Consider the following 27,891-nt stretch of genomic DNA (forward strand, 5'->3'; position numbering starts at 1 on the left):
GTACAGCCTTGTTGTGGTCGCAATGTTGAAGTCATACGACCATGGTGTAGTTCATATATAACCCAGTGTTAGCTTTTCATTTCTGGCGATTGTATTAAGGTCTCAAATCAGTGCACTTTCTGCAAAATCCAGAAAATATTGTCCAGATGCGGCCTATCCACCCTTTACTACAATGATGTAACTATGTAGAAGGCAGTGGTGTGCACAAGGGCTGACTGTCACTCAAGGGCGTAAGTTTTATTTCAACATTGCGGGGAGAAGCACGTATAAAATGGGGTTAAGATGCTCGCCAACATAAAATGTTGAGCGCCAAACTGCAGTCTGGTGAATTTTAATGCACCAATTTGTTCCTTTCTGCATTAATTCATGGTGCAAATGTCTTTAACATGGTCATAACAAAGGCCCTCTACTACTTTTAAGTGTTTATTGAAGGGGGGCGAATGCACATGTGCCACCCTTCTTTAATCTACACCTATGCCGTTTCTTACCCAAGCAGCCCAGAGTTCCCTCTACAACTAGCAGTACTGCAAACTAAATCAACTTTGAAGATGTAATAGATGCTGTTGCTAGAGTTTTGCCTCTTCAGGCTTTTTTACTTCTCCATGCACCTTGGAAGGAGGTGAAGTTGTGCCGGAAATCCCTACTCCACCTCACTAAATCAACTTTGCCATGCCAGTGCAAGCAACCTACAGTATACTCACTGTAGCCCCTGTAATGCCCATGTCATACTTGGAAGTCACAGTGGGAGGAGACACAACTGGAAAGTTTTGTAACTTTACAAAACTCTAAACAGTTAAAAAAAAACTTGCTTTGTTTGATATGATTGCACACTAGACTGGATTTTATTTGGAGCCTTGGGACCTTTAAATTGACTAGATTGGTGACAGAATTATGTGTAGCAATCCTGGGTGATGCCTTTCTGTTTTCTACCCTGCCCTGAAAATGTGTGTGCATGCCACAGTGGGTTAAGCAGAGAAGACCAAACTACTTTTTTTTTCCAGCAGCATTACATAAACCTCAGAAAATCATGTTCAAAATAAGAAGCCATCTGATTCTGCTTTAGCTGAGCTCCGGTGGTTGCAACAAGTGGTTTGATGGACAGAGCGCGTTTGGTTTTCATTAGATCGTCTCGACACTGACCCCCTGCCCCATCTACAGTAATATGAAACCAGCCTTCTGGCAGGCGCACTGTGCGGAAGAGAGCCGAGCAGAGCTGATGCAGTCTGCATTGCTTAACTGCGCTGCTGCACACAGAAGCTGCCCACGTAGTAACACACTGCCCAAACGTGCCATGGCCAAGAGGCAGTGTTCACGGGCATAGATGGTAACCCTGTGCAGTCTTCGCTTGAGGGATTATTAGTGTTTTTGGTTTGTTCCTGGAGGTGTGATATCGCAGCCATGGTGTGCTGTCAGACTCCCAGAAGTTTACGCAGAGGCGAGTGGGGCTTCGCTCCTCTGCTGGCTGCCGCGCTGCTCAGTCTGCTGTTCGCAGGGATGCAACAGTCCACAGCGTTTCCCACCTGGAGGTTAGAGGTATGCTGTGACCACTTCATGATGTGTAGGAACTGTGACTGCAACTGTGAACTCCAATATACTGTCTGGTTTGTAATTATAAAGTTATACAAGTGAGTTGTTTCCTCTATCATTTACAAGAAAAACCAACACCAAACTTCATTCAGAATTCCATGACTTAACATTTGCCCTAAGTTTCCTTGTAGCTAAAATGTACGAAAGCTACGGCTTCAAATTATATTTGATTATTAAACGCCACTTTTCAATTCGGCGTATAGCCTACTTTATTTCATTACACGAGGCAGCACTTCTTTCAAACAGCAACTAATATTTGTGAGTAAATGATTCAGGTATAATCACTGTCTTGCCCTTATACAGTAGCTGTGAACTCAAATGTAGAAATTTGATTTATAGTGAAACAAAGAGATACTTGGTGGATCTTTATACGCCGAATTCACCGTGAGTACATCCAGATTTAAAACCTGCCTTATTATGTATGTACAAGCAGTGTACATTTGACAGTCAGTAAAATGAAATTAAAATCTAACATTTTTAAATGAAGTATGGTCTGGTATCACTTTGAGGTCAGAATTAGAATCAACAGTCAGTGATTTTTCAAAGTAGCCAAGTGTATAGCATCATTCACATAATTTTCTGTCACTGTTCTGAGTCCTGCATTAGAACTGTCCATGCAATTTCAATCATTCCTCCGGTTTCTTAAAATATATCATTAGTTGGACATCATCTCATGAAGTCACTCAGTTATAGCTTATCCATGGCAGTAGGCATCAGATTCAATTAATTTTCACTTGAGGTGGAGAAGTTAGATGAAGACCATAATTACATTAGGCAATGGAATGGATCCCTGTACAGTAATATCTTCAGTCAATTGGATAACTGTGTTCCTCCAGACTGCCACCCACCCACTGTGATACAGAGCCTGAGGGATAGCTTTATGTCATTTCCTTTGCCACACACTCATTATGTGTCAGTCAAGAAGACTGCTGCTGAGGATTACATAACTGCCTTAGATAAGCTTCTCATAGGCCACCAGAATGAATTACAGCAGAAAGAGTCATTAGAGTCTAAATTGGCCAAAATGCAGCCAAAGAGCATTTTTAAATGTGTTTTCTCTTATTTATAGTGAAAATAATGCACTATTTACATGACTCAAAATCATGAGATGTATCAGAACATGCATAAAAACCCCTATTAGCTAACTATATCTCAATAAATAACAGTTTTCTGTTTTATAAACCAGTAATCTACTTATATTCAGAATGTTTTACTTTGTTGAATTATATGCAGAAAATAGCCTTTGCTGAATCTCTCTGAAACTGAGGATGAAAATCGTAATCCCTGTTGTAACGGTCTCTGGGACTGAGGTTCAACCACCAGACTCCCCCCAGGATCATCTGGGATTTGTCCTCAGATCTTTTGCCCTCCGAGTCAGCGCTCACCACTTGCCTCAAGGTTTAGTCTAGCGCGTTAGTTTCGGCCCTCACGGTTTATGGCTCATCTCTATTTGTGCCAAAGTGTGAGATTAGATTTGCAGTGACTATAACAAGGCACGACACTGGATGAACCGCGCTGGCCTTACTACATTAAACACCTCATAAATCACAGAACACAAGACTCCAGTGTGTTAACTTGGGTCAGGAAAGCAACTGTTCATAAAACAATGAGCAGTGTGTCTAATGCAATACAGAAACATTATATTTAACATCAGAGCGAGAGGGGCCGTCAAGTTCAACAGCAGTGTGGGACAGCCTGCCAGACTGGCTGCCCCCGTTTCACTATTTTGGTACGGAAATGAAGGAAGTACTGCATCTATTAGTCTTGACTGGGCGAAGCAGGAACAGGAACCAGAGGATAGGGTGTAGAATACAAAGTGAAAGGAGTGTCTTTGATGTTTGTGCTCCATCTTCAGCACTTTACCCCAGTGAGAAAACATGTGCTGGAGCACATGTTGCATATTTGAATTATTTTTATCGTCTGAGGAAGTAAAATGATCATATTCACAAGAAAAAGGGAAATATTTGAGAAAAGTCAGCAAAATTTTTATGATTTTGTGCAGCAGAAAAAAAGTTTTTATTGCTTTCCTGTTCATCATCTTGTGATCCCTTGACCCTGAGATCGGGGACTACACTACACTGCAATGATTTTTCAATCTACTGTGTATTAATCATAGTATAATAGGATTGTATACATCATTAGGGCCTCGGTATGCTTTAAATGAACTAGTTCTAACCATGTGTTGTCTGACCGTGTTTACAGCTGTTCTGAATGGACACACTGAAAAGAATATCTCACCTGCAAATTAACCATTTGTGTAACAGTTACTCACCATGTGTTACCTTGTGTTCACAAAGAAGACTGTGATTGTCTTGCGTGCCTCCACGGTGAACGGAGAATCCAAAAAAGGTGAAGATTCTTCATTAATTAAAGCCACTAGGGGCAAAGTTTAACAACAGCAAAACTCTCACACACCTCAACTCCAAGTCTTATTTATCCAGCTGTATGCTCTTTCCAAACACGCATTTTCCACGGATGCATAAAGAGAACTGGATACAGCGTTGGAGGTGGGGCTCCTGTTCATTCCTATGAAAGTTGCTCAGTGTAAAATGAAGCCAAAAAACCTCTCTTTCCGCGGCACGAAATTACCCAGATCTTCCACATTGTGGGGCCCACAGAGCAAGCGCACTAGTGACTTTCGCTAGCTGAGCAGCTAACTTCCGGTTTAGCGCTCCACTGACTTGAATGGGGATAGAATTATTTTATCGCACAGCTCTTTGAAACTTTCCAAATGTTATCAGACTGAATGGATCAAATAGTGAAAAGTGCCATTTTGCATGTGTTGTGACAAAAATGTTTCCACTGATATACGGACGTCTTTTTCACAATGTCAGTCTATGGGAAAAAGTCTTTCTGGGCCCCTTGCCATCATGTGATGGACCCAAAAGTTGTAATTCCACATTTTGCCTCTATGTAAAACTGGTTTCAAAGCCTGGTGCTGTTTTTTCTGGGGGCTTGACATTTTCGCTAAAATGTTACAATATAAAATACTTCCATCTACAAGTAGTGTGTCCTGAGCGTGACTGACTACGTGTGTATAAGCTCTGCTTGAGCAGATTTTAAATGCACACGTGGGCCCAGGCATGCAACTCGACCGTGCATGAAACTGTAGCTATATACTGATGTGATTTAAATCAGAAAGTTTTGCAAAAATGCATGTGTTAAGAAAGTACTTAGCATACAACTGGATAAATGAGACTTGGATTATATTGCACGAGTTGTGTGTGAGTTCGTTACAGTTGTTTTGATATAGTTTTGCTGTTGTTAAATGTGAATCGTGATTACTTAAATTCCTGAATATTGTTCGCCTGTTCTGGATTCTCTGCTCACTGTGGAGGCATGTGAGAAAAACAAAGTTTTCTTCACGAATTCAAGATAACAAGTGAGTATCTGATAAACAAATGGTCTTTTTCCAGGCGAAGCACTCCTTTAAGGCTGCAAAAAGCCAGCTGTCATAGAGACAAGTGAGACGCGATGAATCACACAGATGGGGATAATGGTCCACACTTTCTAACAGTTTCTCCTCGAATGAATTCACAGTGTTGTGCACTCACGTAAAAGTGTCGGCAGTAGTTGTGTGAAAAATGAAAAAATAACTTGCAACAACCTGCTTTCACACCTCCACACACCTGGACAAACACTTATAAAGTAGGTGTGTTTGTTGGATTGTCTGCTCTGGAAGAACTTCAGATTCTGAAAGGACATTCCCAACAGTGACAAGAGCTTAGTCTGAAGCATATAGAAGCCTTTACACTTCCTGCTGCAACCTGTATGTTGTTGGCAGGCTCTCTTCATCCCCTCACATCTTGCACCTGATTTACAGTATTTACAGTTGTCAGTCTCCAAGCGCATACTTAAGGTTAGAATATGTAAAATGGCCCTTTGTAAAGAAACCAAGATCCAAGATACATGAGCAGTTGTATGTGGCTTCAGCAGTTTTTCAGTTTTAATGCACGTCTCCTTAAATCCTTTTTAAATTTATCTGTTGGGACGGGAAGCCTTCCTGCTCTCAAGCACAGAAAGGGCTCCTTGTGTCTGAATCACAGCCCAACTTCAACTGTTGGAGAGTGGATTTATTACTTAAACCCATCTTCATAAAAAGTTATAGATCTTATCAACTGGTGCGATCGCTGTTATGGAATATTGCAGCCAAGGCAAACCACAACCTCACTTCAGTTACAGAATATTTATGAAAGTGCTAAAATGCAAAGCACCCATAGACAGCCTTTCAAAGCTATAAAAAATATGGTAGGATCCAGGTTTGATGATTTGGAGTCGATGTTGCTCATTCCCAAAGGGGCATCACATCCAGCCTCATACTTTATGTTTGGAAAACACTTTTACTGCTGACCACTTCCCATTTCCACGAGATGGAATGTCCTCGCATGAATATCTAATACGTAACATTCAGATGCAAGACACTGACAAACAGCAACTGAATAGAGTTGTAGCTGTCAAGATTACAGATTACAAGATTACTTCAAAAGTCAAACCCTTTCAGGGGCTTGTAGTAGTATAGGCATTTGTATGACAAATAAAACAATTTATCTCACCAAATTCTTTTGGAAGTTTAAAGCTGGGTAGGCAGTCTAATATTGGCATCAACCTTTGCGCACACTGTAATTCCAGTTAATAAGAGAAACCTCGGCACCTTCTCTTGGCTCTGCTCTCAGGCTTTTGTAGCCAGTAACTGGAGACTTTGGCCAATCAAAGGTCATTTCAGAGAACGGGCATTACTATTGGCTATTCTACAACACACCTGCAAGTGCTCATCCCCTCGGTGAAAGCCTAATTCCATGGTTGACAATCCTGCAGAGATGGTGTCTATTTCAGCACTGGTTACAACTGCCTTCACTGCAAAGGGATACAAAAAACAAAGATGGATTTATCGAAAAGAGAGTCTGACAATAAATGAAAGAAAACACATGTCAATATCTGCAAAGCATTTCAGAGCTGGAGAGAAAATGTTGCTAATAATTTAGCCTTCTGATAACCGTAGCTAAAGGCTCATGGCCATGGCTTCAATTTCCCGTTTATGTAGCTAACATTAGCTAGAGCCTCGAATCACAGTATTCTCCGCCTCACTCCCCACTGCTACAGGCCACTTCACCGAGAGGAGAGCAGGCAGCACTGGTGGACCAGTCAGCCATGACTCTGTTGCTGCCAGGTTAGACCCGGTGCTGCCGCTGGCTACCAGTCCGCTGACCACTGAGGTTGCTACAGTCGCTGACCAAAGTCTGTCCCTGGAATTGGCGGAGGGACAGCGGGGTGTGGTAGCTAGCTAATTCTTGTCTTATATGTGGTCTGATAAACAGAAAGAGAGCTTTACAGTAAAATACAATAAGCCATGGGAAACACTGGGTTACTGTATGAAGTGCGTAGATATGCCCTTGCTCTTGTGGTGAGTGGGGCTTAGGACAGAGAGGGAAGAGCTGTAGGTGGTTTCCAGAAAACTGCCACCCCCAGCTTTAATCCACGCTGACCCATTAATATCTTCAGAGGGTCCAGTTCCTAACTTCACTTCAGTGTGCGGTGATTAATTGAAGGTTTTTCTTTGTCCAAGGAAGAAGCTTACACCACTGTGTTGCTCATCGGGATCCGCAAAGAGGCCCGGTCACAGGTGCTCCACCTCTCCAGGAACAAGCGCTACACCCTCACCCCAGAGAATCTCAAATGGGACAAGTTCAAGCTAACATACAAGTATTTATTTGCATTTCTTCCTCTAGGCGACAGTAAAGTACATTTGTAAAAAAGAAAGAAAAAAAAAAGAAGAAGAAGAAGATAAAAGGAAACAGATGAAAAACACCAGTCAGCATTAGACTGGTGTTGATCTTGGCAGGAAAACATGAGCACAGATCGTTTTCAGTTGATGTGGGCATTGGCAAATGAAATCAGATGCTGATTGGTGTGGATAAGCAGCACCTTCATGGAATTGTTTACCCCAAATTGAAGAGCTAGTCAATATCACATACAACTGAAGGTTGTAGGACCAATTGAAGTTACTTGCAGAACTCTCTGCTTGCATTTGGTAGGGCAGAAAATAAAAGAAGTATATGATGGACACTTTTGCACCCACACTGCAATCGTTTGGATATACATTTGGACTAACTTTTTGGAGAAGACCCAGTGACACTTTGTTCTCTCCAGAGCTGTAAAAAGATGATCACAGAAAGTCCTTTTGGATGTAACAAGAGAGAGAGAAGTTGCAACCACTGGGTTTTGGCGAACAAACAAAAAAGTGAGCCAAATTTCAGTCGTTCCTGAATTCGTCAAATAATACCTTCATCTGTTTCATGTTGACAGTGGATGTTACCAGCTGATCACTATCTGATTCTTATTAAAATGATCTATATCAGTCTAACCCTAGTTGAGATATAAGAGAATATCAAGTAATGGAGCTGTACTCGCAGTGCTTGTGGGAATTCTGTCTGAACAGTAGCCATTGTGTTTTGGCAGATTCCTCTGCTGTACAAAAATAGGTGTAGAGAGCAGTATTAACTACATAATGCTGTTGTTTCTGAGCAGGTTGGTCTCCTTCCCTACAAACCTCATAAATGCCAGTGACACACGCCGAGGCATCGCCAAGGCTTTTAGCATGTGGAGCGACGTCTCGCCGTTCAGCTTCAGAGAAGTGCCAGCTGACCAAGAAGCAGACATGAAGATCGGTGGGTACTCTGCATGTGGCTGCATCAATCCCCAACAGATGTTCCTTGGCTCCGAACTCCAGACTTCTGCTCTGTCATTACTGTTTTTCTCTCCGTGCTGTCATCGCAGAAATGTCTTCGCCTCCAAACGTATTAAATCACACCACCGCGACTATATTACCAAGATTATATTCAGCATGATTCATAATTCTCAAAGAAAAAAATAATGCTTAACAACTTCCATACATGTCAGCTCATGGTGAAGCAGTCTAAATTATGCTTTATCTGTCCCTTTGGGTGCAAACTCCAGGGTCCTGCATAAATTCTCAGTGACAGTGAGAGGAATGGTTGTCATCCTGCGGGGTGAAGGCTGAAGAAAAAGCTCTGTCTTTTGTAATTCACCATCTCCCTGCTGTTGTCTACGCAGAGCACAAATAACGGAGTGAGGGTTTCCCTTCTCGGTTCTGAGGTATGTCTCTCTTTCTCTCTCTCTGTCTTGGCAGGCTTCTACCCCGCCAACCACACAGACTGTCTGCAGTCCTATTTGCACCATTGTTTCGACGGCATCACAGGAGAATTGGCTCATGCATTCTTCCCGCCAACTGGCGAGATCCACTTCGACGACCATGAATACTGGATTCTGGGAAACATGCGCTTTAGCTGGAAGAAAGGCATGTGTCTTTATCATGTTTGTTGAAACTGCTAATATTTAACCCATAAGGTGATGGATGCAGCAGACGCTGAGCTGGACGGCTCGTGGAGTGCACGGCAGCTGAAAGAGAAAATAATCGACTGTATCTATGTTGCAGGGGTTTGGCTGACAGATCTTGTCCATGTGGCAACTCATGAAATTGGCCACGTCCTAGGACTCATGCACTCCATGGACCCGAAAGCTATAATGCACCTGAATGCAACTCTGACAGGGCGCAAGCTAATCACTCAGGACGAGGTGTGGGGTTTGCATCGTCTCTACGGTATGTACTCAGTCCTTCTTACTTTTCTATCAGAACACAATGTGGAAAGCTCTTCTTTTGGGCTTTGACAATTGTAAATACATCTGACAATGTTGAGAGTCATCCAGGACACAGGATGTCCAGAAGCAGTAAGTCAAAGGCTAATGGACTTATTTGGTCTTGAAGACATCTTGCAATTCATCCAAGCGGTGAACCACTCAAGCTTGATGAATGAATGGAAAACATCCTCAAGACCTAAACAGCAAATCCAGTTGTCATGCGGGGATCAGACTACATAATAGGCCTGATGACCCGACCTGACAGACGTAGGGTGTCAGGAATGAAAAGAGTTGTCTGTCATAGCGGGAGACGACTGGCGCAGTGTCTGAGAAGCCTTGAGGCAGTTTGACAACTTCGTCATTGGTGTTCAGTGTTTAAAAAGCCAAAGCTAAAGAGGAATAATCTTGGTGCTGCCTAGTCGAACAGTAAAAATGGTCCCTGGCAACACCTTCCCAATCACCTGCACATCAAAAAAAGATGGCAGGGTATGATCGGCCAAGTCAGGGCAAGAATTCAAGAACTTAAGTGATGGCTTCACCTGATTAAGTGACCATGTCCAAAGGCAAAAATATTGTGCGGTCTAATTCCAGCATTAGAAGAATTACGTCTAGATACACTTATGAAGAGCCAGCTGTAAAAAACCTATAATCCGTTTTTGGCCACAATCAACCAGAAAGTAGACCACAGTGGTTGTCTTTGAACGTGGCATTAATGAATGATGTATAAACTACTCATGACTCATCATTAGCGTGTATTACGGTGAGTCATTTTCATTGGAAGAAAAAGGAGATCAGAGATCCAAATTCTTTTGCTGCTGACTTGTCTGATCCTCCTCCTCACTCCATCTCCCCCTCTCCTCCAGGATGTTTGGACCGGTTATTCATCTGTCCGGCCTGGGCTCGGAAAGGCTATTGCGACAGCAAGCGTAAGCTGATGCAGAAGCACTGCCCCTCCAGCTGTGATTTCTGTTACGGTAAGACGCAGCAGTAGAAAGCAGCAGCAGTTCCAGGGGGAGGAAAAAAAAAAGTTTTCTCTCAATTGAGCAGCGTAAGGAGCTGCTGTGAACCGTTTGCCAATGGAGCAACGGGAGCCAACAGGTCCAGCCATGCAGAGCAGCGATGGGGGTTTTCAAGCATCTGATTTGAAGGGAGATTACACTTGCCACTGGAGGAGTCTGTGTGTAGTCCTGGAGAATACTAGCGTCCCCAGGGAGGAAATGTGTGATTCAGCCCAGAACACTAACAGAGCTGAGCATGTACCTGTTGATAGCTGTCTTCACACTAAGTATTGATGACACATCAGCAATCTGACAGCCTAAGTCACTTTAGATTTATCGTGGGATGCGCTGGTGCTCAGGTCTGCTGTTGCACAACAGGAAATGGCTCCTCTTAAGCATCACAGCCCATAGATTGTTGTGGCTTTCTGAGATTTTTGTCAGCAACAAGGGACAGTGTGGAGAGAGGCAAGAGGATACGATTCCTGGCTCGCAATAATCTGTTCCTCATTGTTGATTGGGAGACGTTGTACGGCTGTGGAAAATTCCTGAGTGACTCCAAACCGCTGGAATTTCAGACTGTGGCTTGAGGGTTAGAGACACACAAGGTCAATTTGGATTTTTGCGGCATTAACGAGAGCGACTGTTTTTTAAGCAGACTTTGAGTTGATCACAAGGCGGCCTGTTGTGTTTGTCAGAAACCAGATGGGAGAGATTATATTGATAAGACAGCCGCGGCGCCGGCAGGTCAGGGGTTGTGAAAAGCGTATTAAGTGTCTGACGTGATAAGGTTTGTATCAAAAATTGCGACGGTAATCAGAGTTTCAGCGAGGGAAAGTTGTAACATCTCCAGACTGTGAAGTACACTGAGGTGTAGGATGACCGTTTGTTCTTCTTCATTGCTCTCAGATGGTTGTTGTACGGTCATGATCATTTTAGGATCATTAAGGATCCTTGCGTGTCTTATTTTGGAACATCATTCTAAGTGTTTTTCTTTAATCCTCTTCAGAATTTCCTTTCCCCACTGTGGCTCCTACCCCGACACCCCCGAGGACCAAACACAAGCTGGTCGTCGAGGGCAAGAAGCTCACTTTTCGTTGCGGGAAGAAAATAGCATCAAAGAAAGGCAAAGTATAGTGAGTACCTCTCTTTAATCAGTCCACCTAATTGCAGTGACGCTACAGTACAATTTCACTGAACGTCTGACTCCTGTTTCAGCTGGTACAAGGACGGGGAGCTGCTGGAGTACTCTCACCCCAACTACATCTCCTTGAAAGACGACCACATCACTATAGTGGCCAACGCCATCAACGAAGGCACATACACCTGCATCGTGAAGAAAAAAGACAAAGTTCTAACAAACTACTCATGGAGAGTGCGTGTGCGCTTCTGAGGGCCTCTGCACACTGAACAGGACACATAAACTCACACGGTCACATGGAGACCTCATTCACTAGGGCACATATTTCTGTTTTTTAAACTGTCTTTCCTGTATCTTCCAAATACGACTGTCTATCCTTGTCATTGTGTACGTGCGTTTTAATAAATGTTCCGTGACAAGTAGAATTCTAGTGAAAATACCACCTGACTGTGAAAAGATGTTCATGACAGAGGTTGTGGTTTCCATTTTATTTGGTGATGAAAGATCCTTAAGTTTAGGACAATAACTTATACTCTGGGTTCATCGAGCCTGGATTTCTTCAAAGCTTTTGCTGCTAAAGAAGTGATGGTCCAAGGTCGCCCACGGGTTCCTGGGGTGCTAAAATTGCCAAGTTGGAGGGTGCATAGGAGTATCTTCTCAGATACAGTCAAATTGTCCTCCACTCTAGGTGCAGCAGAAAAAGGCTCATCCAAAAAAAAACACCATCCCTACTGTGCTTTTGTTGGGGGCCTAAAAAGTTACAGAAGCTCTTGCTTCGATACACGCCGTTTTAGTCATTTACGCACTGACCAATCTAAACTACTAAAGCCAGAATAAGCAATGTTGTCTACAGCCTTTGGAACTATTTGGACCTTAAACCACATATGGAACACCTCAGACGTCTAGCTTACTTTACTAGCCTCACATTGAAGCCAGCAGTCTGCCTCCAGAGACCCAGCAGTCAGTTCCACTAGCAGCTCTCCTTCCAAGCTTATTCAACACATCAGGTGTAATAATCTGCAGAAGGGCTCCGGTGGGGGTGGGGGGGATAGATAAAACTGATTAATGAACATTTCCATTTAGTGCTGGCTCAAGACGTCCCAAGACGAGGGTGATTTTCTTTTCTGTGCCTGTTCCTATGAAAGCAGCGAGCGGTCTTGCAGGGAACGAAACGTTACTGTACTGTTTATTTTTCTTCGGCTCAAAATCAAAGAATTTATTGGTTTAATTCTGAAGTCGCAGAGCCATTTAAATACAAAGGCAAAGCGAAGTCTGGGCCTCTTTTCCCCTGAAAGAACAAAGTACTGAGACAAAGTGTGCAGTGCAAAGAATGACATCACTTTTGGACAGCGACTACCAAGTTGGGTTCAAGACTGGATTGTTTTTTTTTTAGCCTCGACTTCCCTTCATTTTTTTTTCTCCTCTGGCAGTGTGCGGTTGTGTTTGCATAGCTTGGACAGAGTTTATAAATATAGGGAAAACGGCAGACAAAACAAAGTTTCAAACTTTATTTCTAGCAAAAACATTGTCCCCCTGTCATCGAGTGACATTGACAGTCCTAAGTGAATTTCTAACATAACGCTGGATGGAAAACACAGCCAATGCTGCATCATTATACAGTAGCTCAGGCAGCCAGGAAATACCAACCATTTAGAAAATCTGGTCCTCTCTCATGAAGTAGAAAAGGGAAAATAAAACAAAAGTCAAACATGAGAGCTAAACTTCTAACAGATGTATGGTCGTGTCTCCTCTTTAAGAGCTAAAATGGCCACATTTAATACGGTGAGATGGCTTAAAAATTAGGAGGAAAAGCTGCAAAGTCGAAGCGAAAATTCTGGAGAGTCAACATGTTGAGCCACCAGTCTTGCTGTGAGACAGTCCTGACTATATGGTAACACTTGTAATTGATCAGATATTGACCTGGTTTACAGCTGTAAACCAGTGACACTGTCCAATTCCAGAAGAACAAGTCCCAGAACTCTTTGCTCCCGCTTTTAGACAGCCAGGCATCCTGCAGTTCGGGGCTCAGAATTTGAGGCTGAATCCTGGACCGACTGCAGACGCTCCCTGGTTGCTGGTTGTCAGGTGGAAGCCTGTGTCTCTTAGGTCGTCATCGCCCTGGAGAGATTATGCAAACAAAGTTAACTTATGGTTAATGACTGCAGTCAGTTTAATCATTTGTGATTAAATGCAGTTTTATTGCCCATATATTTATTACAGAACTGATTCACACTACACTGGTAACCTTTGGAAACCCCTTAACCTGAAAAATTCCAATGAGGCATTTAGATTGTATTCCACACAAATATGCATGAACATGTTTATTCATATTATTATAGTTATTACTTTCCTGGGTTTCAGTGGAGTTTTAATGTCCCAAAGTCTGTTTCACAAGATTTTCCACTTTGGTAAGAATAAAACTGACATGAACAACTGATACTTTTGGCATGAAATGGTCTAATTTCTCAGTAAGGCAGCAAAAATCAACACTAACTACCACTGAAAAACATCAGTATCCGCCGTAAGCTTCTGGGTGGGTAGGACCACTGCTGAAAACATTAGGGACTAAAGGGTGCTCATCATGGAAAACACAAGGAGGAAATACCCGGACACAAAGCAGAAGCCTGTAGGTCTGTAATCTATTTAACACAGACAGCGTTCGGAAAGCCTGGTAGCTGTATGTAATGGAGAAAGTGGAGCCTAATGTCCTTACCAGGTGACTGTAGCCCAGGCCTCCCTCGGGTGGACGAGGACTGGTGCCTCTCTTCACCCTCTGTTGCTCACTCTTGGCCGGCCAGGTGGGGAACATGGACGGGTCGATGGGCAACGGTGTCTCACGGAAGTACTCGTGCTTGAGCCCTTCGTCCGATAAAATCCTCTTACTGGGGCAGTAGGTGAGGAATCTGCAAAACAGATGATGGCTGAATTTATATGGAGATGCTCATGCACTTTCAGCGATATGTTATTAAAGAAGCACAGGTAACCACGCAGCTTGGATTGTCGTGTGGGCTTTAATTCTTTAGACAGAGACGTCTGTGTGTAGAGTGATCAATTCCGAAACCTTATTTTTAAACTTTTTTGGGTTAAAAAAAAAAAAAAAAAAAAAAAAAGGTCATCTGGGTCAGATCCCTGGGTGGCTGCTCTCATCTCCAATTTTTTCCACAATTCAAATAAGTTTTTCTAACCAATCAGGGCTTTAAAGGAGGGATTAAGGAGAGGCGAAGTCCCTCCACTTCAGGTGGACCACTGTGGGACCTTATATCAGAAAAAATATGTAGATTAGAGAGAAATAATTTTCTGATCCCATCTAAATTGTGCCATGAATTACACCTATAAAGTTTGTCATTTTAAAGATAGTTTTGCATGTCAAAAAAGTCGCTGTTTGTCGTAACATCATACCTTTCTCTCTGACTAAAGCTGTGATGCCTGTGTGTTTTTTAATGGGATGTATTCACACAAGCAACGGCTCTTGCTTATTCTTTTGCTCTCTAGCTGATACAAAAGACCAGGAGTTGTTGGATAAAACCCATCAGGTAAGATATGATATAGTTAACTAAGAGGTTTCAAACAAAACTTAACAGTAACACAACAAACTGCAACTCTTGACTAAAAAAAATGTTTTAAATTAACAAACATCATCGTGTGTACTTCATGGTACACTACAAGTAGGATCAAAAAGTTATTTGTTGCTGTGGTCCCATGGGGGACACTAAAAGGGGAAGGTACGCCTCATGCCTCTCTACGATGGCATCACCTTTCTGCTCTGGAGTCAGAAAAATAGTGACTACAAAATGGCCAAAAAAAGATGCGAGCAGAGATGATGCTGACAAAGCTGCTTCTATGTCGACAAAAAAGGATGTTACCAAGACAGATGTTCTGCCCCCTGATGGTTCTGACTGATGGGAAACTTTTGAGGACATTTGAAGGCTGAAAATGCACCAGCTGAGTTTTAATTTAGTTTAATAGGACGTAATTGCAGGCAGAGTATCCTCGCCTCCATGTGCAGAAATCCCCATACAGGCCTAGTGGTGTAACTTTAAATCAGCTGTATTAACTAAACACTTAGGCAGACAATCTGGACACAAGATACAGGCCTGACATGAGGGGCCAGTGGGTTTGTGCAAGGAGTCCTAATTGGTTACGACAGGATCAACACAGCATAATGGGGAGCTGCTCATTGTGATAATTGGCTTTCTAGCTGTGTCTGATTAGAATCTTCCATGTGTGAGCAGGGGCAGTGCGGTAAATGATTAAAACCAGCCTGAAATTACTGAAAAAAAAAAAATCTGTCTTTGTTTTTCAGCGGGAGGAATCCCTGAGATGGGTAACTGGCTGGGACTGGACTACTACCTGCTTTCTGACACATGGGGCCAATACTGGTACTGGAAGGGACAATCATCCACTTGCATCAACATCATTGTTTTTGTTTTGGAATTCCAAAAATGTGCGCTCTTCCTGCACCTGTGAACTTCCTCTTCCTCAGCACCCTCAGGACCTAAGAGCCCTGCTGGTTTTAATTCAAGCCATAAAGATTTGTTTATAGCTGGGATATGAACCAGCAGTCGTCTAGGTCTTGAGGCCCAGGATATTATCTGGCTGTACATATTATGGCACTTCCCATAGTAAAGTAGTGAATAGAGCAAGTTCAAAAATCCCTTCTCAGGTTGGATGCGAAAGGCTCCAATCCTAAAACACTTTACTACACAGGGGGTGTGACATTCTAACCACTCTGTGATGTCGACCTGCCAAACTACACCTCTGAACTTTTCCTACGCTGCTCTGTCTCAAGCCTTCCAAACCGCACTTCTCTACGTGTTGACCTCCTGAGGTCTGAATCTGTCCCTGGGTAAACGCCTTGTGAGTCTTCTGACAGCTGGAAGGTTTCAGCTGCACTGGACAGGTGCCAAACTTCCACTGAACTGTGATCCCTCCACAGTGGACATGCTGTTGCCATCCTCTGCAGCTGTGAGGTAACCCAGCAGTATGGTTTTCATTTACAGGTGTACGCAAAAGGCTCTGTGGGTGGGTGAGGATCTGAGAGGAGAGCTGAAAAGCTCGCCTCTGCTCTTTGCAGCTGCTAAACAATGCTGATCTTCGGAATGTGCACCGGAGAATTATGAAGCCATTACTCCCTGTGTGAAAATGATTTTCCGTATTAAATGTGTGTTTTGTAAAACATTTTCCTGTAGTGTGGAGCATCACCATGGTGAGCGTGTGTGTGTGAAACGGAACAAGGGGATGGAACGAGACTGCTGCTGAGGCATGTTGATGAATTACCACTCCGCTACCGTTGTCATGTTTTAAGTCGGCTTGCCAGAAATGCACTGACTGAATAAAAAGAGCTGGAAAGAGTAACAGAACTTGACAGGGTAGCAATGGGTTCATCCAAGTAAGGCAATTTCCACTGTAGGAGTCATGCTGATTGTTACTGATTAGTGGCAGATATTTGCCTTTCACTGATATTAGTCTGTGTTGTATCAAAGAGGGGATAGGAAATAATGCAATGTGTGTGGGGACATATTTTTAACCAATGGAGAAATTGTCAAACAATTTCGACTAATAATAAGACCATTAAAACCAATGATTCCAAGCTTATGTTTTCAATACTCGTCATTTCTTCCTAATTTACTGGAACAAATACTCTATGGTGTGTTCATCGTGCCTTGGCAACTATACTGGTTTGTCAAGAACACACAGTTAACTATACACAGTGCACACAGCTACAGTTGGAATAACTGACTGTACTGAAGATGCAGTGCAGCCTGTTTGAGGTGTAATGTTGTGTGTTTAGAGTAAGACAGCCTTTAAGAATCCTACTTGTTCATGAGGTCAAAGCCTTGATCTGAGAGCAGCGCTCCAAAGCGCTTTCGCAGGTTGTTGTAGGGATACTCTGTGAAAGTCATCTTCTTCACAGCGGGCAGCTCACTGTAGCCAGGCCAGATCTTCTCACTGGGTGACCCCAGATCCTACAGACAACACACACACATACACACACAAGTCAGCAGCCAGCATATTGTTAGTACAAGGAGAGATAGACATGAAATATTCCCACTTTGTCAAAAGTCAACATCCACCACAGACACGTGGCAATAAACCAGTCTTAAGTACATTTCAATACCTTAACACATAACTGGCAAAGACTGTAGGAGAGGCCTGAGTGCAGCAGTCCACACAGCTGTCATGTTTTATCTGACAATAATGGAAGGAGTCTCTGTACGTATGTCTGTCCCTTAATTTTCTTGACAGCCATTCATGTGATCAACCTCACACTTGGCAGGAGTGCTGCTGAGGAACCAAGAAGTGCAGTGTTGAGTGCAAGCCCTTGAAATCTTCAGGACATATTTATTAGAAGTGATGCACACACAGTGTTAAGTATTGAGAGGGGACCTTACTTTCAAGCATCAGAAATGCAACCTTCTGAATGAGCGCTTTTGTTCCCAGAGATGGCCCAGTCCCAAACAGCTAGCTGTTAGCAAATGATGTGTATACTCCCAAGAAATGCAGTGTCTAGTGTGAAGTTGTTTGGAAAGCTGCAAGCTGCAACACAGGAGGCCAAGGGACCAACCTGTTCCACACAGGTACATTCTGAACTGGCATATAACCAGTGTAGATAATAAGCAGGGACAGCCAAAGGTCGACCAGTGAGCATCTTTTAGTAGTCTCTGTGTTCAGCTCTCAGTACTTTTGGAGCATCTACCTCAATATCTGTGGTTTGGAGTTTAATACACTCCACAGTTCCTGTTTGTGCGTTCACACATCAACCTTATTTTACTACTTACTGATTGCTTTCAGCCGGATCAGAGCTGCTACAAACTGAACCTCCTGCTGTTCCCTCTTCACACTAAAAGTTTTCCACTTGCAAACAGACGGGTTGCTTTTACAGTTAATTAGCACTGATGCTCTTCAATAAAACAGCTGTTATCAACCAGACATGGACACATTCTGGGCTAACTGGTCAGTGAATCTGATTTCAATATTGCAGAGAGGAATAGTACAAACTGAAAATGGCTGCAGGCGACAGTCTAGTTTGTGACACCTAAAATACTTCACCAAGGTAAACAGGTTTACCTTACTAGGCTGTGCTCTGGAAAAACAATCATGAAAGCTCAACTATGTCCCCTACTATGGAAAAATCCTATATGGTGATCGTCTCAGTTTCATAATAACTTCATCAGCTGGGTTAACATCTACCAACAGCTCCACCCTGTGGTGCACTACAGGACTCCACGCTGACTCCTCTGACAGACGACACACTCAGAGATTTAAAGGCTGTAAACAGAAGAGCTTTACCCATTATGGTGAGGTTTTCCTTCATTTTAAACGAGCAAATACGGGCATTTACCTTAAAAATCTTGTTAATTTGGTCGATTTCAGATTTTCCAGGGAAGAGAGGTTTCTGGGTGAGGAGCTCGCCAAATATGCAGCCCACTGACCACATGTCCACAGCTGTGGAGTACTCCTGCGGAGAGAAGAGCAAACACAGTGGCAGTCCACAGAAACACAAAGTAGACAGTCTGCCTGGCAAGCTTTACGTTGGAGTCTGTTTCGTGTGTGAAAGTGGATGTGCTCTGATGGGCTGCTGGACCGCGAACGTCTGGCTGTAAGTCATATATCGTAAAACTCAAATAGTGTTTCAGTGGTATTTGGTATCCTATAAACTATTCTCCTCTTGGAAATAAATCTTTGGTTAAATCAAATCAATCAAGATGATGTAACCGCGTGTCTGAAAAATACATCACCTTAGTATGTGTAGTTTCAGTTATTGCAAGGTATTTCATCTGGTTCCTGTGAAGTGTGGTGTGAACTTGAATTCTCACCTTGGCTCCAAGCAGCAGCTCTGGTGATCGGTACCACAGAGTCACCACGACAGGGGTGTAGGGCTTCAGGGGGGAACCGTACTCTCGGGCCAAACCAAAGTCGCCAATCTACAGTGAAGGACAGTTGGCTCGCATTAACAACACTACATTTCATTTTGGGTGAAAGAACAATACCTCAGCATTAAAATGACGCCTTAAAAGGTGATTATTCCATAAATCTTCCAACGTCTCAAAGGAGATCGAATGAACATATACTTGGGTGCGGCACGGTACAGCATAGTCATACTGGATTTGAAAAATTACAAGATGCAGTGTGATTCATATTTTCTATTGTCAGCTTGCATAAAATTCACACTGTCTGTAAAAGCAACGTTTATTTACACACGGACGCCGTCTGTGCTTTGTTTTGCCAGAAATTCATGCTCTAATTGACCTTTAGTAATCATGTGTTGTTTGTGGAACTGTGCTGTATTGCTGCAAGCTCAGGAGAAAGTTTTACATCATCAGAAGATGGATTAAAAGAACCCCTTTTACGAGTTTCTGTACTCATAAAAATGGATCAATTTTTAAGCAGAAAATGTGATTTTATTTATTTGAAGGTTAGGCTTTTTGTTAGCCCCCTTTAAATCCAATTCTTTAAGTAATATTTAATCAAGTCATAATTCCAGGATTGGAAGTGCCCTTAAAGGGATAGTTCAGGCTTTTTGAAGTGGGGCTATATATATATATGTATATCCCCAGACATACATACAGAAGTATGCGATTGGGAAAATGCATGCAGTATCATTCAAAAGGCCTCGCTGCTATCCATTAATCTGTGATGTTTATTGCATTTCAACCAAACAAATGTTCTCTGTCTCTACCTTATTTACGTCAATTAATGATTTCCTACATTTCCTAGAAAGCCAGTCAACAACTCCCAGAAATATGGACATTTTGAACTTTCAATCAAAAGTTCAACCGTGTTGACATATGATTATATTTGGCTGATCAACAAACAAATATTTAGCTGAAAACAACTTGTACTTGCTGTGGACTGGCTGCTCTCAAGGACCCCAGTTTGAGTACTTGTTGCCAAGGTAACAACTAATTATCTAGCCTCTGAAGTTGGCAGGGCCTGAGTAAGAAGTCCAAGCATACCTTGAGGATACCCTTGTGGCTCAGCAGCAGGTTAGACGTCTTCAGGTCACGATGCAGAATCCAGTTATCGTGGAGATGTCGGACACCTCGCAGCAGCTGAATCATCAGAGTCTTTACTTCACCTGAGAGAGAAACATAATGCTTTAACGGAGCTGTGGCGAGGCAAAAGATTTAATGCTTAACCCATAAACAACGAGACACAGAGATGGACCAGAGCTCAACAATGTCTCACTTTACCTGGCAGGAAGGGCTGCTTCATGGTTTCCATCAGACTCTTCAGGTCATGTTCTACATAGTTCATCACGATGTAGATCTTGTCCATGTTACTTCCAACAACTATTTCCTAACGTAAAAATAAAAAAACAGGGTTAGATTTCCATAAAAGCCAAGTAAAGTGTTAAATGAAGAAGGCGTTTTCAAGTTCTCTCACCCTCACTGTGACGATGTTTGGGTGCTGAGCTTTGAGGATTGTGTTGATTTCTCTTAAAGAGGTGATGGGGAAGCCCTCCTTCTCCTTCTCCATCTTCAACCTTTTCAAGGCCACAATTTCATCTGCAAACATGAGACCGCAATTATTGTTTCACCAATGAACACATATGAGAACCCCAAAAGCAAATGGAGCGACATGCTTATTTTCATACCCGTCTTTTTGTCCTTGGCTCTGTACACCACACCGTAGGTTCCCTCTTCTATTCTATTCAAGCACTGGAATTCCTCAACACTGCGACAACCCTGAAAACAATAAAAATGGAGACCTCAACATACTAGCTTGCATCACATGATTACATTGTGGCTAAGCTGGATGAATAATTGCGTTGTTTGTACCAACCTGTAAAGCAGGCAGATATTTGGGCAGCTCCTTCTTCAGCTCCACAGGTGAAATCGGGGGCGAGTCTGGGATGTAGTTTTCTTCTGGGGTAGGGGGGCCAGAGTGAGTTTGAGACTGAGGCGTGGGGTCACCCTCTCCTGCATCCTCCTCTTCCTCCTCCTCTTCTTCCTCCATGTCCTCACCACTCTCCTCTGAGTCATGATCGAAGCGGGACTCTGGCACTGTGAGGCGAGGGGTGAAGTCAGTTTAGTGTTGGTAAGTGCATTTGAGCTGCTAGAATTTAGACACAGAGAGGTCAAAATAATAGCAACACCTTTAGTATGAATAACAACTTGGGCTTGATGACCTCATCAGGGTCATGTTTCGTATGAACAAGGGGCCGGTCACTGTTCAGATCTGAACTATCCCTTTAGGACTTCATTATTTTAAGGTGTTGCCCAGTGTTAGTCCCTGTATTCCTCACATCAGTTTCTAGTTCTGTGTTTTGAACTTTTAGTGGCTGGGCTACATTCTTGTTTGTATTTGGATCACAGATCACTCCATCGAGAACCCTGCAGAGATGAATCCTGGCGAGGCGATCTGTTAACCTTCAAAAGAAGAATTATTTATAAATCTGCCAAATATTCAGCAGACAAGCCAAACTTTTACTGACCCAAATGTGATTTATGGGTTCTCTCAACTGGCCACGCAACGTTCCCATCTAAAATGGTTTCCAGACATTAACTGTTTACATTTTTTTTACAGCGTTCAACACAAATAATTACAACTTGTTCAAGCTGCAGGACATCTGCATCATGAGAGTGATTTATCAAGTATTCCTTTAGATGACTTTCCAAGTTCAGGAACATGTCAAACTGTTAACACTGCTTCTTTACAGACATTATAAGTGGCATGTTCACTCACCTGCGGGTATGTGATTGAGATTTCCATTTTCTCTCTCCTCTTCAAAGTCTTCCACTGACTGCTCGTCCTCACTCACGTCCTCTGAAAGGGAGGAAGTTACCATGTCAAACACGTAATGTTGTGTAACTGGACCTGACACAGCAACTTAAGTCCCAATAGTTACAGTAGTGGTTTTTGACAGTTTTACCTGCACTCTGCTCAGATCTTCCTGAACCCGAAACAGACTCCTCCTCTTCGCCCTCACTCTGGCTGCTGGACTCCTCTTCGTCATCATCATCCTCTTCGTCAGAGCCTGATCCTGATGCTAGACAGGGTGAAGAAGATATAAGAACAATGTTTAAAAAATAGTTGGTCCATTCCTATGATACTTCTGATCCACCTATCTCTTCTTGTACAGTTCAAAGCTATAATGATTTATATAAGTGAGTGATTACACTCATTTCAGCTTCCTGATTATTTTCAAAAGTGAAAATGTCCTGCCAAAGAAGTCAGGCCTCCCGGGAGTGTTAACTATTTACAGTGGACAATAGGGCTGCCACAACTAGTCGACTAATCGATGACTAATCGACTATTAAAATAATCAGTGACTATTTTAGTAGTCGACTAATCGGTTTGAGTCATTTTTCATAGAAAGGTACGATAAAAGTACCCCAAAATACACTTACTGCAGCTTCTTACGTTCAGATATTGGCAGCTTTACACACTCTCCCGTGACAGTGAACTAAAACCCTTCGGCGTGAGTAGGAAACAAGACATTAGATGATGTAATTTTGGGGTTTGGGCGAGACAGACCGACATTTTTCAACATTTTAACACATTTTTCGATGAAATGATTAGTCGACTAATCGAAGAAATAATCGACAGATTAGTCGACAATGAAAATAATCGTTAGTGGCAGCCCTAGTGGACAACCAAAGTTACATAACCATTTACCAATGGAAGATTCTCCTGAGCTGGTCTTCCTTTCACTATCACTGATGTCCTGGAGGTCTGCGAGCAGGTCTTTGCTCTCTGGCTTCTCCTCCTTCAATGCTGCGGACAAAACTCAGTGTGAGTTATTCTGAAATGTATGAAACAATGATGATCTTGGGGAATGTGAGTCGGTGGGATTATAATTAATACATTAATAAACTTACTTCCACTTTTCCGTGGTTCGCTGTGTTCCGATCTGTCCCGGGGAGTGCGGATGGGACTTCGGCTGCGGTGACTTTGTTTTGACTTGTCCTCATACTCATCAGGTAGCATGCGGTGGTGAGACGGCACTGTGGACAGGAAAATCTATTATTCAAGTTGAAATTAAAAGAAAAACACTAGTTAGCTAGTTACCAACAGCATGCTAAGTCAGTGTGTCTTCAGGTGTTATCGCCACCTCAAACCTTACGTTGCATTTCCCCAAAACACCATGTGTACAGGCTGCAGGCTAGATGCAGATGTATGTGTAATAGCTCCAGATTATGCGTAAGGCATTTTACAGTGAACTGCTTCAACAACTAACGTTACGTGGCATATATGACGGGCTGGCTTTTCTCTCTCTATTGGGTACTACTACCCAGTCGGTGTTACACTGTCAGGGCTTCACCAGTATGACACGCCCACTTTTCAGTGAACAGATCAAATTCCTCCCAAAGTTATATCCCACCTGCCAATCCTGGTTCATCAGAGACATATCACAATACTGAAGCTAGATACTCTCAAAATGCCGTTTCAATTGAACTTTAATGAGTGTTGCAGATATAGCATCAGCATACACAGGGTTTATAATAAACACAATCCTTGTGATTAACTATAGAACAGAAACATTGGCTGCTTTGGATTTTGAGCTTCAAGAAATCATTGAACATTTTGGGTAATATTAACTGCTTTCTTTCCGAGAGTGAGACAAGAAGATGTCAACTACGGAACCGGAAGCAAGACATGTTTAGCATAGCGTAGCATAAAGACAGACGGCAAGAGGAAACAGCTAGCTTGTCTCAACGTGACAAAACCTGCAGGTTGTCCAGCTGGTGATTATGTTCATTCACTGACCTTCTCTGCGACTGTCTCGCTCTTTGCGTCGCTCCTCAGCCCTCCTCTCCCGATCCTTCAACTCCCGTTGCTCTTTCTGCTGTTCCCGGAGCTTTCGGTCCCGTTCACGCTGGCGCTCCTGCTGTTCCAGCCGGTCCCTGTGGTCCAAAAAAAACCCAGGAGAGTCCAATCGGGGTCTGTCCAGACAACCAAAAGTCCAATCTTGTCAATACTTTCATATTTCTACTTTAAGTTGTCAAAACTGGTCTTACTCAAACACACAGGTACAAGTCACAGTTACAGTTACAGTTACGGCAGTAGCTCAGTCCGTAGGGACTTGGGAACTGGAGGGTCGCCGGTTCAAGTCAACGCCCGGACCAAAAATATGGAGCGTGGACTGGTAGCTGGAGAGGTGCCAGTTCACCTCCTGGGCGCCCCTGAGCAAGGCACCGAACCCCCCCACCACTCCGGGTGCCTGTCCATGGGCAGCCCCCTCACTCACTAACAATTATTGTTTTGTGTAACTGCAGATATGTTCAGTAATCACATCTAAATCTAAATATACAGGGCAGTAACTCTAACTTTGTGAGAAAATGAAAAATATTTTTATGTTGCAACATCTTGGCAAGTTGAATACTCACTCCAAAAAACAAACAAAACAAACAAACAGATGTTGGCATATATTTATCACAGTTAAGTGACAAAAGAATCAACACTTCTGTGTCTGAATTCATCAAAGATAATCTAACATACAGTGCCTTTCCAGGGTTGATGCTCACCTCTCTCTGCGTGAATGAGCTCTGGCCTCTACCCTTCGTTTCTGCCTCTCCCAGTCTCGTCGGGCTTTGTCTTCCTCCCACTGCCGCTTCCTGCGATCATTCTCTCGCTCCTTTTCTTTGTCTTTGGGTCGTACATGTTTCCCTGCTGTAGACGAAAAAAACCATTAATGAAAGCAGGTTCTACAAAATAGTTCCAAACATGTTGTATTCAGCTATAAAACATGTTTGTGTTTATGTGTTTTACTCCCACACCTCCTTCAGCAGAGTGACTGCGATGACGTCTTTTATCTTTTCTTTTTTCTTCCTTTCTGTGGTGAGACTTGTCTTTCCTTGCTATTTGCTGTGGAGGCTTGATTGCTAATGATTCATCTTCTTCACCCCTGCAGAAATGTAAAGAAAACATTGAGACTCTAAACTGCCAGCAACACTACGTGGCATATCATTTTGAAGACCATGACATATGTACATACTTTGAAGTTCCACCACTAGATTCATACTATGTCAACTGTGAAATGCACTCATATTTTTTTTCCTGCAACTGCAAGTACCTGTCCTCTGTTGAGTCCTCCCGTGTGTACGGGGAATTACGAATTGTTATTTCCATCCTTTGATCCCGTAGTTCTCCTTCCTCCGGAGTATCTCGTTTGGCTTCCCGATCATCCGACTGTGGAACAAGGCCCTGTGTGAACTGTGCAAGACAAGAAGAGCAGACTATGTGGTTAAAGTAAAGGAAACACCACAACAGTTTCTCTGTGTATATCTTGCTCCAAAGGCTTTTTAAGCAGCATTTAGAGAATGGTTAATTAAAACTCTTGTATAAAAGGACAGAATAATAATGAATATAACAAACGCAACAAGAATATTTATAGATACTAGGCTTACAAGACTATCAAGAGTAAAATCTTTGTTTTCAAGTCTTTAATTTTTCTTCAATTTGCCATTATAATTATCTATTTTCAAAGTTACCTGGGTGGTTTTTGATAAAAAAAAAAAAAATTTAACAAGAAAAAACAACAACAATGAAATCAAATAAAACTGATAGCTAGGATAAGGGTGACTCTTGATTGCTTTCAACACTGCATAAACAAGTAAAGGTCATATGTGTCTTACATTAGCTTTGAGATACTTTACATTTTTCTGGCGCTTGGGATCTGTTCTCTCTTCTAATTCTCTTCTGCGTTTCTTCTCCTGTAGGATTTCGTCAAGAGTTTTTACTTTCCAGGATTCCTTTTCGTCCCCCATCAGCGTCCACTCTCCACCGCCTGCTCCACATCACACAACCACATACGCACAAGTGTTTGTTACATGTCATTTCAATTCAGAATTAAATTCATTTGAATCATAAAGAGTTAGACTTATACAGTTATAAGAGATCTGTAACAGAAAAGAGCCTGCCACCTGTTGGTCACTGTTTCTTCAAGTTATCTTGCATTTTTCTTTTAAGTAAGCTGTTTATGTAAGCTGTCAAAATAAGACCACTTGTAAATTATACTAGTAGAAGCGTATACTTTTCCTCATTGTTACAGTCTGCTTTAACACCTCAAGTTTACTTCCTTCGTCCAGGGGAACTTAAAACTTCGCAGAATTGCCGTTCAAAATATAGAATTTTGAGGCCTTGCTGTAAATCAGCAATTATTTAACAACCACAGAGTGACATAACATCTTCAACTACAAAATCACATTCGCGACCCGTTCTGCATATACCAGTGCAGCAGGCAGCAATGATTTTTGATACAAAGCTTAATTAACTCATCACAGGCCTGTTATTCCCAGGGCTGTCACCCTGAAACACATTCCAGTTTTAAACACTACTACTGCAAACACAGTCAAATTAACCACAAATACATCAACGCATACGAATAATAAATGAATGGACTGAGGTCGTATACCTATGTTTTTAGTATGGTCTTACTTGTGGCATCCAATTATCGATACGACGCATCGGTAACGTTATGACCGTTAGCGGTTAGCAAACATTAACAGGCCAGTTGACGTTAATTGTTTCCGAATAAACCAGTGGCTAGATTTTATGGTACCAGCAAACAAAACGCAGTGGTTGATGAGTTCATTAATTCTAAACTTACAACCAGCTGAGAGTTGTGAGTCCAGCGGTTGGTGCTAATACATTAGCTCGCTAACGTTAGCTAGCTAAAACTAGCATGGTCGACTGTTGCTAAACAACTTCTGTAGCTAACTACATGATTTAAAAAGGAATAGTTGGTACAGCTGGTAGAGCTACAACATGGAGAACCGATGGCTGTGTCCGCAGCTGCGCTTAAAAGCCTTAGTACAGAAAACAATGAAATGAGAAAGCGAGCAGGTGGAATGGTTGGACAAACCTGAAGTCTGCGCTGCGGTATTATGCACACCGGAAGTCTCAACGCAGTCTCAACGTCCGTCTGTAAAACTTCCGATGTGAAACAAAGACTTCCTCACATAAAATAAAATAAAATAAAATAAAATAAAATAAAATAAAATAAAATAAAATAAAATAAAAACAAAATCATAAAATCAAATAAAATCAAAATAAAATCAAAATAAATAAACACAAATCAAGGGCATCCTGGTAAAATACTAAGCACATCTCATGCTGGTTAAAGTAGTTTGCTGTGGGTTCATTAAAAAATACAGGATCAAGAGTAGCGGTTTTTATGTTTTTTCATGGTCAAAGCAACAGAGGAGGCCTCAAACATTCTCAAAAGACCCAAATCGTTCAAGCAGGGCTGTTTCAAGACACTCTGGGGGCCCCAGGCAAGGCACCACGTTTCTCCTCTGACACATCACGTGTGCCGCCCATGCCGCCACGGCTCGGCTGTTCAGGTATTTCTGGGCAGTCATGAAATCAACAAAGAGGAAATTACTGGACCTGGAGCCAGACTTCTCCGTCTGTGAGCCCCGTTCAGCCCACAACCGGCAGGATTCACCTTTCGTTTCTGCTGCTGGTTGAAATCTGTACTCGCACAGCATGCTCCTGGATAATTTGTTTTGCTTGCGCAAAACTATTTTAAGTCGAAAATGCAAGTGAAATGCTCGCACCGTA

The 27,891-nt window shown here is 42.5% G+C and overlaps 2 protein-coding genes across 3 annotated transcripts; one reads left to right on the plus strand and one right to left on the minus strand.

Annotated features, from left to right (window-relative positions):
- Positions 1-1,062: 1,062 nt before the first annotated feature.
- mmp23ba (matrix metallopeptidase 23ba) lies at positions 1,063-11,816 on the plus strand. The gene is made up of 8 exons (XM_033629121.2): positions 1,063-1,533; positions 7,151-7,287; positions 8,113-8,252; positions 8,735-8,902; positions 9,041-9,205; positions 10,107-10,217; positions 11,248-11,374; positions 11,457-11,816. The coding sequence occupies exons 1-8, from the start codon at positions 1,399-1,401 to the stop codon at positions 11,629-11,631; spliced, it is 1,158 nt and encodes a 385-aa protein (XP_033485012.1). The 5' UTR covers positions 1,063-1,398; the 3' UTR covers positions 11,632-11,816.
- Positions 11,817-12,872: 1,056 nt separating this feature from the next.
- On the minus strand, positions 12,873-27,249 carry cdk11b (cyclin dependent kinase 11B). 2 transcript variants are annotated; one of them, XM_033629120.2, is made up of 20 exons: positions 27,191-27,249; positions 25,983-26,113; positions 25,400-25,539; positions 25,104-25,231; positions 24,852-24,996; positions 24,094-24,230; positions 23,205-23,330; positions 23,002-23,100; positions 22,256-22,372; positions 22,069-22,149; positions 21,166-21,386; positions 20,978-21,068; positions 20,767-20,888; positions 20,574-20,679; positions 20,337-20,458; positions 19,197-19,304; positions 18,722-18,838; positions 17,197-17,345; positions 14,093-14,282; positions 12,873-13,497 (listed from the first exon to the last, which is right to left on the minus strand). In XM_033629120.2, the coding sequence occupies exons 2-20, from the start codon at positions 26,091-26,093 to the stop codon at positions 13,405-13,407; spliced, it is 2,403 nt and encodes an 800-aa protein (XP_033485011.1). In that variant the 5' UTR covers positions 26,094-26,113; positions 27,191-27,249; the 3' UTR covers positions 12,873-13,404. The 2 variants fall into 2 exon arrangements, with proteins under 2 accessions (XP_033485011.1, XP_033485008.1); XM_033629117.2 differs by having other exon boundaries at positions 24,094-24,269.
- Between the last annotated feature and the right edge of the window lie 642 nt (positions 27,250-27,891).

Source organism: Epinephelus lanceolatus, chromosome 8 (genome assembly GCF_041903045.1).
Source record: "Epinephelus lanceolatus isolate andai-2023 chromosome 8, ASM4190304v1, whole genome shotgun sequence".
In the NCBI taxonomy this organism is placed as follows: domain Eukaryota; kingdom Metazoa; phylum Chordata; class Actinopteri; order Perciformes; family Serranidae; genus Epinephelus; species Epinephelus lanceolatus.

Coding starts and splice junctions, on each gene's coding strand:
- mmp23ba (XM_033629121.2), top strand. CDS start 1,399: ATGGTGTGCTGTCAGACTCCCAGAAGTTTACGCAGAGGCGAGTGGGGC. Junction 7,288..8,112: donor AAGTTCAAGCTAACATACAA/GTATTTATTTGC, acceptor GTTTCTGAGCAG/GTTGGTCTCCTTCCCTACAA. Junction 10,218..11,247: donor CAGCTGTGATTTCTGTTACG/GTAAGACGCAGC, acceptor AATCCTCTTCAG/AATTTCCTTTCCCCACTGTG.
- cdk11b (XM_033629117.2), bottom strand. CDS start 26,093: ATGGGGGACGAAAAGGAATCCTGGAAAGTAAAAACTCTTGACGAAATC. Junction 25,232..25,399: donor GAGGACTCAACAGAGGACAG/GTACTTGCAGTT, acceptor ACATTTCTGCAG/GGGTGAAGAAGATGAATCAT. Junction 24,270..24,851: donor GCTCATTCACGCAGAGAGAG/GTGAGCATCAAC, acceptor TTGTCTGGACAG/ACCCCGATTGGACTCTCCTG.